Consider the following 12,777-nt stretch of genomic DNA (forward strand, 5'->3'; position numbering starts at 1 on the left):
CTGCCCTCTGACGCCATGTACCTTCCACCCCCGGGGCCTGCACTGTCCAGGGAGCTGCCCTCTGACGCCATGTACCTTCCACCCCCAGGGCCCGCACTGTCCAGGGAGCTGCCCTCTGACGCCATGTACCTTCCACCCCCGGGGCCCGCACTGTCCAGAGAGCGGCCGTCTGATGCTGGCTGTGTACCGTCCACCCCCGGGGCCCGCACAGGCCCCGCTGCGTTCTCTGGACACCTGCACTGTCCTTTCGTGTTGCCATGCTGGCAAAGTTCAGTGCCGCCAGCCTGCGCAATCAGCTCAGCGCCTGGAGGCCAGCTATGGTGGAAGCCTTCTGACTGCTGGTGGAACACACGGATGCTTCCACTGGCCTGGAGCCCCACCGTCTGGGGACAGAGCCTTGTGCAGGTGAACCTGCCTCTAGGCTCTGTGGTTTTGCCCCAGTGGCCCACAGGTGCCAGGGGAGGCCACCTCCAGACCCTGGGGAGGCGCTTCCCTGCTCCGACCTCAGATCTGTGCCTCGGGTGGTATGATTAGGTCACAGGACAGGTCTACTGGGGCTGTTCCAACTGCCTCACTGTGCAGGGCAGGAGGGCAGTCCCAGATGTCAGTGTCTGGGGGACAGTGCTTCAGCCCCGAGGAGTAGGCCTGTGGCTGCGCCAGGCCCAGACAATGGAAAGCGCTGGGTGCTGTAAGCACATGTTGTCCAAATATCCGTGAGAATACCTGGAGTGACGGAGGGGCGGTCCCTCCCCAGTGTGAGGACTGCGTGGATGCAGGCCAGGTCTCAGTATCCTTACCCCTTGGCAGTAGCGTCTGCCGTAAATCACGAGGGACGGGCACCATCTCGTAGTCTGCCTCTGGTCAAGACACGTGGACACACTTCCCAGACCACCCATTTTCCCAAGGCAACCCATCGGCCAAGCCCCGCCTTTATTGGTGGTGATGATGTTACTATTACACGCAGACTAGCCCTGACCCAAAGCCTCTTCAGCACATCACCCTGGGCCGGACCACATGGCTCTGGGGCTGAATGGGCTCAGCTCCCACACTTGTGATGCATGGTTAACACCCGTGTTCCCAGCCAGGCTTCGGAGTCAACCGAGAAGGGCCGCTTCTGTCTTGTCTGCTGCCTGGGCTCAGCTAGCACTGCCTGACGCCGTCAGTATCTGCTGGAGGCTGGGCCCACAGCCGGGCGGGGAGTGCTGCTAGGGTCTTGGCAACCCAAGGTCAAGGTGGCATGGCATGATGTCGGGAGCTTTCCCAAGGTCACAGCTAGAAGGCACGAGGCTGGGCTCTCGGATGCCTCCTGCAGGGAGGCAGGGCCCACAGCAGGTGAGAGCTGCCCTCTGGCAGATCACGGCTCACCGGGGTAAACACCCACTTTGGCAGTGGTCCCTGGAGCTGGTAGAAAATGCAGGCCCTCTCCTCACAGGTTGGGCCTGTGATAACCTTCAAGGGACACTGAAATTGGCTACAGTGGGACTTCTGAGAATACGTAAAAGAAAATCACCCTCAGTGGGAAGAGGAAATTCTTTGTCCTCTTTGTCTGCTGAGACCTCTTTCGGTGGAGGTTTCCTCTGTAAAGGCACTTGCTTCAATAGGATTACCTTCGAAGCAGGAAGAAAAGTTGCTTCTTAGAATCACAGGATTCGGCTCCCTTGCCAGTTTTGTTATCAGAAAAAGTGGTTTTTAGCGATGCACCGTGGAACTGGAGTCACGATATGTCTGAGAACCAGCACGTGCCGAGTGCTTGCTGCCTGGCCCCACGGCAGGAGGCTGGCTCCCCCAAGCCCTGAGAGCCTGGGCCGCCTCCCAGCCCTGTGAGGGCGCACCTCACCCCCACGCCACCCACCCTGGAGACGGTCGGCACCACCAGCCTCCAAGTCTTTGGCAAGCGCAGGGGCAGGAGAGCGAGCCAGGGCTTCCAAGCACGGGCTCTGGAGCCGGACAGCACCGGCCCCCAGCCCCCGAGGCTGCGCGTCCTCGTGTCCAGGAGCAGCAGTGAGAGCTCCGCGTTGCGCAGGCCCCTCCTCAGTCCTGGGTGCGGCGCCACGCGCCCTCCGGAGGGGCTTGTTAAACGCGGACGGCGGCGTCGCCCTCCTGGGGCGACCATGGTGCCCCCCGCCCGCCGGGCACAGAGAAGCGCGGGCCCACAGCCGCCTCCCTGAGTCCTCACGTGGCTGGCACAGACGCGATGTGGTCAGGACTGTGCAGCCGCCCTCGGTCCCCGCGGAAGAGCCACTGGGTCGTCAGGAGGCTCCCGGGGCGGCGGAGCCCAAGTCCCAGGCCGTGAGGGGCCCGGGGTCGGTGCTCCCGCTCTGGCGGGCCTGGGCCCGCTGGTCCTCCTCGATGAGGTCCGCCACCACGTTCAGCTGGCAGCCCCGGAGCGCGCCCACCAGGCGGGACACAGCCGCGTCCTGCCTCGTACTGTTCTTCCAGACCCTCAGCAGCTCCCTCACCTGCTCCGCCAGGTTTCGGGGGTACTTCTCCTCGATGGCTTCGATCTTGATGTCAGACACGCCGAGGTGACGAGCCAGCCTCTTCCAGTCCTTCCCCACGTTATCACAGATGATCTCCATCGCTGCCTGCAGGTCTAGTGGGGGAAAAGGGCAGAGTGGTAACCCGTGGTCTGGGGAGCTGTTTAGAAACCAGGTAACCCCACACTGGCTGACGGGCCTCCTGGTGCTGACCCAGGTGCCGGGGACCTGGAAGGCCCTTCCGCAGAGGCGGACGCCACCCCTCAGCAGAAAGGCCAGGGAGGGCACAGAAAACCCCACGCTGCCCCCGCCAGCCACACCCTGAAACACCACCCACGAGACACGGCCTGCTCTGAACACTTACTGGTTGGGCTCTGCTGTAATGGAGACGCCCACTCAGGCCAGAGTAGAGTTGAGCCTCTATCCCACCCTGCAGTGGAGTTGAATGGGGGGCCCTAAAGGGTACACGCATGTCAAATCTCTGGAGCTTACTTGGAAAAGAGTCTTCGTAGATATGAGTAAGCTGAGGATCTCGAGATGAGGGGGTCATCCTAGATTATTCAAGTGGGTCCTAAATCCACTGACAAGATAGTGCCAGACTGGAGGCAGAGACTGGAGGGCTGTGGCCACGAGCCAAGGAATGCCTGCAGTCCCCGAAGAGGGGGCCAGAAGAGGGAGGAAGGACCTCCCCTAGAGCTCTCAGAGGGAGCATGGCCTACTGACTCCTGGGTCTGACTACCAGCCCAAGAAACGTAGGAGCATCAGATTCTGTTGCTTTATCTCAGTTGCCACTGAGATACAGTCATTTGTACGGTGGCCCTAAACAGCCCATTTGCTACTCTGGAAGATGCTCTGACTGACACCAGTCTTCAGTTTCTGGCTACTGTGTCCTCATTTGCTGAGAAGTCACTCCTGAGATCAGACTACAGACAGCAGAAGGCGGGTAGAGAGTAAGGACAAAACGCTTCTTGGAAGCAAAGCTTCATCTCCAGCCACAAGCCCCTGATACACTGTCAGCCTGTGTGCCAACTCCTCCAGCCCCATGGGGTGGGCACCTGTGTTAGTGACCACTGGTAGAAAGCAGGAAATGGAGGCCCAGGGAAGTTAAGTGCAAGTCACTTCCTGAGGTCACACAGCCAGCCCCAGAGCGGCAGACCCAGGAAGAGTCCGCTCTTGACCCTTATATAAAAGCAGCCCTTTATCAGCCCTCCTTCCCGCTGAGGCTCTCCCGGAGTCCTTTCACCCCTGTCCCGCCCGGGAGGTCTGCAACGTCTTTTTCTGTTCAATAGCTTCTAATGTTCCCGGAGGGAGAGGGGTGGAGGAGAAAGCACTGACGCTGGATGGCTGGATGGGCGGGGGGCGGTGGTTGTCCACGCTCTGCAACTTAGGCCAGGTTAACTTCTCTGAGCTTTGGTTCTCCTGTCCGCAAAGCGGGCACGTTCCCGTCTCCCGGGGCTGTTTAGGGAAAACCCACGGAAACCGAACCCGGAAAGGGTTGGGCGCCTGGAAGATCGACAGCTGACCCGGCCAACAGGGCTCCACATGGTCCGCTGCTCCGGCGCGGCCCGGCCCCCACGCCTCCCGCCCGCACCCACCTCGCTCCCCCGGCGCCCACCGCCCCTACCCCGCTCCTCCGGCCCGGCCCCCCGGCCCCGTCCCGTCCCCACCTCGCTCCTCCGGCGCCGCCCCGCCCGCCGCGCCCCGTTCGAAGTCGTCCAGGCGGCGCAGGAGGTCCGCGCGCTTCAGGGAGCCGAGCAGCTCGCGCAGGAGCCCGGTGCGCTCGGCGCTCAGCGCGTTCTGCTCGAGCAGCACGGCGAAGAGGTCCAGGCCGCTCTGCGCGAGCTCCAGCTTCCTCTTGCTAACGCAGTCCCGGCACAGGAACTTGAGCTGGGCCAGGTCGCTGCCCGACAGCCCGGCCGACACGGAGTGCAGCAGCACCAGGAACGGGTCCATGACGGCAGGAGTCTCCGCGCGCCTCAGCCTAGTGGCAGCGGATGCAGCTCTGCGAGCCCGATATCCCGTCGCCAGAAATATCCCGCCGGGCCGGTCCCTCTCGCGGGAACTCCCGGGACTCGCGCATGCGCTGCAAGCCTAACCGTAGCTATTTCCGCCCGGGAGGCTCCCTGCCGACGCCAGGCCCCGCCCCTGACCGGGGACCCGGAAGACCTCCTTGCGTGCTCTCTAACGAGGTGCTGCCTAACGAGGTTCTCCCTGTGAGGCCCGGCAGCTTTAGCGGTCCCAAGCCCTAAACCCAGAGCGCACTCGGCCTCCGTTTCCTTTGGAACGTTGCGCTGCGGGTGCTCATAATAATAAGTGAATTTATTTGCAACATTTGTGAAAATGCATGTCGTTTGGGCTTCCCTGGTGGCTCAGCAGTAAAGAATCAGCCTGCCAATGTTGGAGAGGCGGGTTCGATCCCTGGGTTGGGAAGATCCCCTGGAAAAGGACATGGCACCCCACTCCAGTGTTCTTACCTGGGAAATCCCGTGGACAGAGGAGCCGGGTGGGGGTGGAGGTCACGGTCCGTGGGGTCGCAAAAGAGTCAGACAGGACTTAGCGACTAAGCAACAAATGTCCCTTAGTGCCCCCTGCAGATCTGTGTGCAGGAAAGACTATTAAGGGCTTTATTTAGTTTTTAAAATTTAATAAAAATTTGATTTCTAAAGTTACCGTCGTTATTGCGTAGAAGGCTTACTAGCGTTTCTCGACGCCCACTGTGTACCACGGAGTAGGTCCTGGAGACAAATTCAGGAACAAAGTGCGGAGGACCTCACCCGCCCGGAGCTTGCAGCGTCAGTGCACAAGGTTACATCATGCAGATAAGAAAGTGCAGTTAAGCCAGAAGTCAGTGCAAGCCAGGGGCCAAGAGCATGGGGCCCGGGGGGCAGCGGGGGGCAGTGTGGTTGGGATGGGGAGTGTGGAGGTGGGGGTCTCTACACGTTGAGAAGGCGGCTTTGGAGCAGGCCCCCAGTGTGCAGGTGTGAGGGGCCAGGTAGAGAGGTGTAGGGGGCGTGAGGGCCCCCGGCAAGAGCAGAAGCACAGAGGGGGCGCAGGGTGCTGGGGCAGAACTGGGAAGGCAGGGAGTGGTCGGTGAGGGGAGGGGGTGAATTAGGGGGAGCCAGGTCAGAACCTGGCTTTACCTTCCTTGAGCCCCTGCAGAGGGTGAGTGGAAGACTGAGGCCATCTTGGAAAAAAAATTGAGGTATAATTCATATTCCCTGCAACTCACCCTTTTGAAGTGTACAGTTCAGTGACTTCGCTTGTGGTGCAGTGGTTGAGCCTGCCTTGCAATGCAGGGAGCACTGGTTGGAATCCTGGTCGGGGAACCAAGATCCCACATGCTGGGAGGAGACTAAGCCTTCGTGCCCCACTAGAGAGCCTGCAGTCCAGCAGGAAGCATCCCACGTGACGCAGCAAAGATCCCTCTTACTGCAACTTAGACCTGAGCCAGGCAAATAGATACATCCGTATTTTAAAACGTGTACAATTCAGTGGTTTTCAGCATATTTATAATGTTGTGCAACCCGTACCATTAGCTAATTTTAGAATATTTTCATCACCTTTGTAGAAATCCGGTACTCATCAGCAGTCACTTCCTCCCCCCCTCCCCCACTCTTTCTCGAGCTTCTGGCAACCACTAGTTGACTTCTGTCTGTCTGGATGTGACTATTATGGACATTTCATGTAAGCGGAACCACACACTGTGGGACCTTTTGTGCCTGGTTTCTTTAGCTGAGTGTGACGTCTTCAAGGTTCGTGCATGTTGTAGCCTGTGACAGTGTTTCATTTCTTTTTATTTCGTGTGTTTGCTCAGTTGTGTCTGACACTTTGAGGCCTCGTGGACTGTAGCCCCCCAGGCTCCTCTGCCCATGAAATTTTCCAGGCAAGAATACTGGAGTGGGGTGCCCTTTCCTCCCTGAGGGGATCTCCCCTCTCCAGGAAGAAAAACCTATGTCTCTTGGGTCTCCTGCATTGGCAGGTGGATTCTTTACCCCTAAAGTGCCACCTGGGAAGCCCTCTTTTTGCTTTATTTATTTTTGGCTGTGCCGTGTCTTCATTTCCGTGCAAGAGCTTTCTCTAGTTGCTGCGAGTGGGGGCTACTCTTTACTGTGGGCTCTAGGCACATGGTAAGGAATTCACATGCAACGCTGGAGGCTGGGGTTCCATCCCTGGGTTGGGAAGATCCCCTAGAGAAGGGAATGGCAACCCACTCCAGTAGTCTTCCTTGGAGAATTCCATGGAGAGAGGAGCCTGGTGGGCTATAGTCAGTGGGGTCACAAAGAGTTGGACATGACTGAGTGGCTAACACAAAAATTAGGCACATGGGCTTCAGTGGTTGAAGCACATGGTCTTAGTTGCCCTGCGGCATGTGGAATCTTCCCAAATCAGGGGTTGAACCCATGTCCCCTGCATTTGCAGGCGGATTCTTAACCACTGGTGTTAGGGGAATTAAAATGGAGGAAAGTCTTGTTCAGACTTCAGAAGTAGGAGACCAGGCCTCTGATCTGCTCCTGACCCGCCTGGATACTGCCCAGATGCCGTGCCTGCATGCAAGCGCAGCCAATCACGTGGCCCTTAGGTAAGAAAGAGAGTGGGTCCTGGAATCTCTTGAGCCCCTGAGGGTCTGGCCAGGCCCCCAGGGTCTAATGAAATCCTATGACTCACCAGGTGAAACAAACCATAATGTAAAAAAGTTAAAGTAAAATCAGAGCTGCATTTTTGCAGGCAAACTGATGATGATATCCGTTTACTAAGTGGGATTATAAGTGGGAGCCCCCTCCAATTGGAATTTGAAGTCTCATCCATGGGATAGACACACTGCCCAGGACCTTTTCCCAGCTGGGACTCCAAGTTGTATTTAACAGGGGACTTCCCAGCGCCGTTCGAGTGTGGACGTAGGTTTTTGGCCCAATTTGGTGATGTGTGTGCTGCGCTGTTTCTTCTCTCTATCGTTTCTATTTCTTTTCTTTTAATGACCGTATATTGAGATTAAGCCAAATATCTATAAAAAGATTGAAATTGTTTATTTGTGTGTAACGAGTGGTTTCTTTTGTTAATGAATCTTCTGAACCTAAAACAAAACTTTCATCAAAACAACTGGTTTTCTTGCTGTTGCTGTTCAGTCGCTCAGTCGTGTCTGACTCTTTCGTGACCCCATGGACTGTAGCCCACCAGGCTCTTCTGTCCATGGGATTCTCCAGGCAAGAATACTGGAGTGGGTTGCCATTTCCTTCTCCAGGGGATCTTCTGGACCCAGGGACTGAATCTGAGTCTCCTGCATTGCAGGCAAATTCTTTACCGTTGAGCCATCAGGGAAGCCTCAGAACAAATGAATCACCTGGAAAGTCATTTTTTATGGGTCAGTAGTATCCCATCGTATGGGTGGGTCACCTTTGTCTATTCCGTCATCAGTGGATGCACCTTTCAGTTTTTTTCTGCCTTTTTTTGTCATTATGAATAATGCTACTGTGAGCTCTGAGCTACATTTTAAAAGAATCAGCAGGTAGAATCCAAGGGACACCTCAATAATCCAGATGAGAGGTGAGGGAACTTGGACCAGGTGCAGTGGAAGGGATGAGAAGGCAGATCCTTCTTTTGATCTGGGCGCATGCAAATGAGGAGCATTGAGGATGCTCGGCTGGTCTGGGGTGCATGCAGATGAGGAGTACTGGGGATGCTCGGCAGGTCTGAAGGGTGGAATGTCTATCAGCTCACCTGGGGAAGGTGTGGGTGGGTTTGAGCCAGCAGACAGTTGGGTCCCAGTTTAGACATTTACCTCTAGCCTCCTGTTTACATTTTAAAGATAGACATAATAACAGGAATAGGATAAGCAGCCAGGCTTTGTCTCCTGTGGACACTTTAAGATAACGGGGATGGCAGGAACAGCAAGTGGCTGAGCCCTGCATAGGGGAGAGACAGAGAGACCACATACTGCTCATTCTTGGGGCCAGGAAGACCCCCCAGACTACACACGCACAGAAAGGGTCCTCAAGGGAGGGGATGCTAGGCCATAATATGTTCTACCAAAGGCCGAGAGCCCCTTGCGCTGGAATCCATCCTGGCTAAAAGATGTGCATGCACACAGGAGGACCCTGCATCAGACAAGGCGTGGACTCAGGGCCAGAAGGACTTCCCCAAGTAAGTGATTTGTTGTTGTTTTTCAGTTGCTCAGTCGTGTCCGACTCTTTGCAACCCCATGGACTGCAGCACACCAGGCTTCCCTGTCCATCACCAACTCCCGGAGTTTATTCAAACTCAGGTCCATCGAGTCGGTGATGCCATCCAACCATCTCATCCTCTGTCGTCCCCTTCTCCTCCTGCTCTCCGTCTTTCCCAGCATCAGCGTCTTTTCCAACGAGTCAGCTCTTCGCATCAGGTGGCCACAGGATTGGAGCTTCAGCTTCAGCATCAGCCCTTCCAAAGAATATCCGGGACTGACTTCCTTTACGACGGACTGGTTGGATCAAAAGCAGTCAATTCTTCAGTCGAGGGATTTAAAGCGCCCCAAAGGGTGCATCTCTCTCTCAGTCTGCTTGTGTTTCCTCTACAGGTATCTTCTCCCACAATAAACAGTTTCCCTGCCTCACTGCTTTCGTCTCTTTGCTGAGTTCTTTCTTCAAGCAGGCAGGCGCCAGGGCCCTGCTGCTATCCACTAGCTCCTGGTGGTCTAACGGTTAGGGTCTGGCGCTCTCACTGCCGTGGTCTGCGTTTGATTCCCAGGGAACTGAGATCCCACTTCAAGTTGCTGCTCCCTGTGGCTGCCCGAGATGAGGGTTAATGTGGGGAGAACCTGTTAGACGTGTTCACAGACAATGGGGTGCCCGGGGCCAGGGTTTGGGACAGAAATCTGGGCAGGAGATGTGAATTCCGGAGAGTGAAAGTCGCTCAGTCCTGTCTGACTCTTCGCAGCCCCGTGGACTGTAGCCCACCAGTTTCCTCTGTTAATGGAATTTTCCAGGCAAGCATACTGGAGTGGGTTGCCATTCTCTCTCCAGGGGATCTTCCTGACCCAGGGATCAAACCCAGGCCTCCCGCATTGCAGGCAGATTCTTCACTGTCTGAGTCACCAGGGAAGCCGGTGAATTTGAGAGTATCCTGCAGATAGACGTTGCTTGTGATGGTTAATCATATGTGTTCACTTGACTGGGCTAAGGGCTGCTGAGGGATCTGGCAAAATATGGTTTCTGGGTGTGTCTGTCAGGGTGTTTCTAGAAGAAATTAGCATCTGTATTGTCTGAGGAAAGTGAGTGACCCTCCCCAGTTCAGGGGGGCATCGTCCAAGTAGGATGAACAGGCAGAGGAAGGGAGGATTCCGTCTCTATGGGAGCACCATGGTCCCGTGGCCCCTCCCCACCCCCATTATCCGGCCTCAGACTGAATGCCCCACCGGCTTTTCCGGTTCCCAGCTTGCGGGTGGCAGACGGTGGACCTCCTGGCCTCCATTGCTGTCATGTGAGCCAGTCTTAGAATAAAGCTTCTCATTTGTCTCTGGACACCCTATTGGCTCTGTTTCTCTAGAGAGCCTTGACTAATGCAGCGCTTAGAGCACCCACAGGGTGCGGTCACCAACGGAGGGAGAGCTGAAAGAGGGCAAGGGCCGAGGCCACGGGCTGTCCCGCCGTAAGGGAGACGTGGAGGAGCCGGGGCGGAGGCTGGGGTGGCAGATGGGCCTCGCAGGGTTAAACCCGGTCCCACCCGCTGCACCGCAGTTCCTCTGCCCCGGCAGGGGGCCTTCCTGACTTACTACACATTTTCCTTCCTGCTCTGTTTTCTGCCCGTCTCCCCCGCAGAGCCTCCGCGTGTTAGAGTCCAGGCTACAGTCCACAGAATCGCAAAGAGTCGGACATGACTGAGCCACGAAGCGTGCACACGTGGCCGGTCAACAGTATTGCGGGAGTTTCAGGTGAACAGCTAAGAGACTCAGCCATCCATACACACGGACACGGATCCATTCTCCCCCACGCCCTCCTCCCATCCAGGCTGGCACAAAACATATAGAGTTCCACATAAACAGAAAGAGGCTCATAGACTTAGAAACAAACTTACGGTTGCTGGCAGGTGGAAGGGATGGTTAGGGAGTTTGGGAACCTCATGTATACCCTGCTATATTCACGATGGATAACCCACAAGGACCTGTTGGGTAGCTTATCTTTTCATCTTCTTTACAAGATATTTCACAAAACAAAAATTTAACCTTTATTGATTTTTTTTTTTGTCTGTGCTGGGTCTGCATTGCTGTGTCTCCTTTTCTCTATGGGCGGTGAGTAGGGGCTGCTCTCCGGCCGTGGTTCGAGGGCCTCTCTCATGGGGGAGCCCAGGCCCTACGATGTGTGGGCTTCAGCGGGTGTGGCCTCCGGGCTCAGTAGTTGCAGCTCATAGGCTTATTTGCTCCGAGGCAAGTGGAATCTTCCCGGACCAGGGATTGAACAGCTGGATTCTTATCCACTGAGCCACCAGGAAAGTCCAGAATTTAACTTTTGATGAGGCCCAGTTTGTCAAATTTTACTTTTCTGGATTTGACGGCTATAAGGCTATTCAAATTGTCTCCTTCGTCTTGATTGAGTTTTGGTAGTTTGTGCAGTTTTGAGGAATCGGTCCATTTCCCTAAAGCCTTAGAATTTATGAACACAGTGATCTGTAGTATTACCTTATTTTATGTCATAGTCCATTAGCGCTGCTGTAGCAAAGTGCCATAGATTTCCTGAGAAATCTGTATGCAGCTCAAGAAACAATAGTTAGAAATGAACATGGAATAACGGACTGGTTCCAAATCGGGAAAGGAGTATGTCAAGGCTGTATATTGTCACCTTGCTGATTTAACTTATACGCAGAGTACATCATGCAAATTCCAGACTGGATGAAGCACAAACTGGAATTAAGATTGCCAGGAGAAATATTAATAACCTCAGATATGCAGGCGACACCACCCTTATGGCAGAAAGAAAAGAGGAAATAAAGAGCCTCTTGATGAAAGTGGAAGAGGGGAGTGAAAAAGTTGGTTTAAAAGTCAACATTCAAATAAAACTAAGATCATGGCATCTGGTCCCATCATTTCATGGTAAATAGATGGGGAAACAATGGAAACAGTGACAGACTTTATTTTCTTGGGCTCCAAAATCACTGCAGATGGTGACTGCAGTTATGAAATTAAAAGATGCTTGCTTCATGGAAGAAAAGCTATGACCAACCTAGACAACATATTAAAAAGCAGAGACATTACTTTACTGAGAAAGGTCCGTCTAGTCAAAGCTATGGTTTTTCTACTAGTCATGTTTGGATGTTAGAGTTGGATTATAAAGAAAGCCGAGCACTGAAGAATTGCTGCTTTTGAACTGTGGTGTTGGAGAAGACTCTTGAGAGTCCCTCGGACTGCAAGGAGATCAAACCAGTCAATCGTAAAGGAAATCATTCCTGAATATTCATTGAACGGACTGATGCTGCAGCTGAAACTCCAATACTTTGGCCTCCTGATACGAAGAACTAACTCATTCCCTGATGCTGGGAAAGATTGAAGGCGGGAGGAGAAGGGGATGATAGAGGATGAGATGGTTGGATGGCATCACCGACTCAATGGACATGAGTTTGAGCAAGCTCTGGGAGTTGGTGATGGACAGGGAAGCCTGGTGTACTGCAATCCATGGGGTGGCAGAGTCAGACACAATTGAGCAACTGAACTGAACTGATTGACTGGGTGGATTATACACAACAGAAATTTATTTCTCAGGGACACGGAAGTGGGAAATCTGTGAGCAGGTTGTCAGCAGGTTTGGGATCTTGTGGGGGCCGGTGCCAGAGAGCAGACTCTGAGCTCTCACTGTAGTCCCACGTGGAGAAAAACAGACAGGGAAGCAAGTTCTCTCCAGATGTTTTTAAGGGCATTGATCTCATCATGGGGGCCCCATCTTCAAACACCATCACAAAGTGGGAGGGTAGAGTCTCAACAAATGCATTTTGTGGGGATGCATTAAGTCCGTGTCTCCCCCGGTGGCTCAGCGGTAAAGAAATCCACCTGCAGTGCAGGAACCACAGGAGACACGGGTTCGATCCCTGGGTCGGGAAGATCCTCTGGGGGAGGAAATGGCAACCCACTCCAGTATTCTTGCCTGGAAAATGCTATGGACAGAGGAGCCTGGCGGGCTGCAGTCCCTGGTGCCGCATCGTCAGACAGTGCTGAGCATGAGTTTCTGTCTGGTTCCTCTCATAGTTTGACTCCATCGCAGTCAGAGGACACACTCTGGATGGTTTCCATTCTCTTAAACTTGTTGAGCTTGTTTTAAGGCCCAGCATGTGGTCTGTCTTG

At 54.6% G+C, this 12,777-nt stretch overlaps 1 protein-coding gene across 1 annotated transcript; it reads right to left on the reverse strand.

Annotated features, from left to right (window-relative positions):
* Positions 1-895: 895 nt before the first annotated feature.
* Positions 896-4,564, reverse strand: FADD (Fas associated via death domain). The gene is made up of 2 exons (XM_043452164.1): positions 4,145-4,564; positions 896-2,593 (listed from the first exon to the last, which is right to left on the reverse strand). Exons 1-2 carry the CDS (start codon positions 4,428-4,430, stop codon positions 2,250-2,252), a joined length of 630 nt encoding a protein of 209 aa, XP_043308099.1. The 5' UTR covers positions 4,431-4,564; the 3' UTR covers positions 896-2,249.
* Between the last annotated feature and the right edge of the window lie 8,213 nt (positions 4,565-12,777).

This window comes from Cervus canadensis, chromosome 29 (assembly GCF_019320065.1).
Source record: "Cervus canadensis isolate Bull #8, Minnesota chromosome 29, ASM1932006v1, whole genome shotgun sequence".
Taxonomy (NCBI): Eukaryota; Metazoa; Chordata; class Mammalia; order Artiodactyla; family Cervidae; genus Cervus; species Cervus canadensis.

What these genes read in the sequence shown, in the direction of transcription:
- FADD (XM_043452164.1), bottom strand. Translation starts at nt 4,430, where the DNA reads ATGGACCCGTTCCTGGTGCTGCTGCACTCCGTGTCGGCCGGGCTGTCG. An exon ending in GGCGGCGCCGGAGGAGCGAG is followed by an intron (nt 2,594 to 4,144) that starts GTGGGGACGGGA and finishes TTCCCCCACTAG; the next exon opens with ACCTGCAGGCAGCGATGGAG.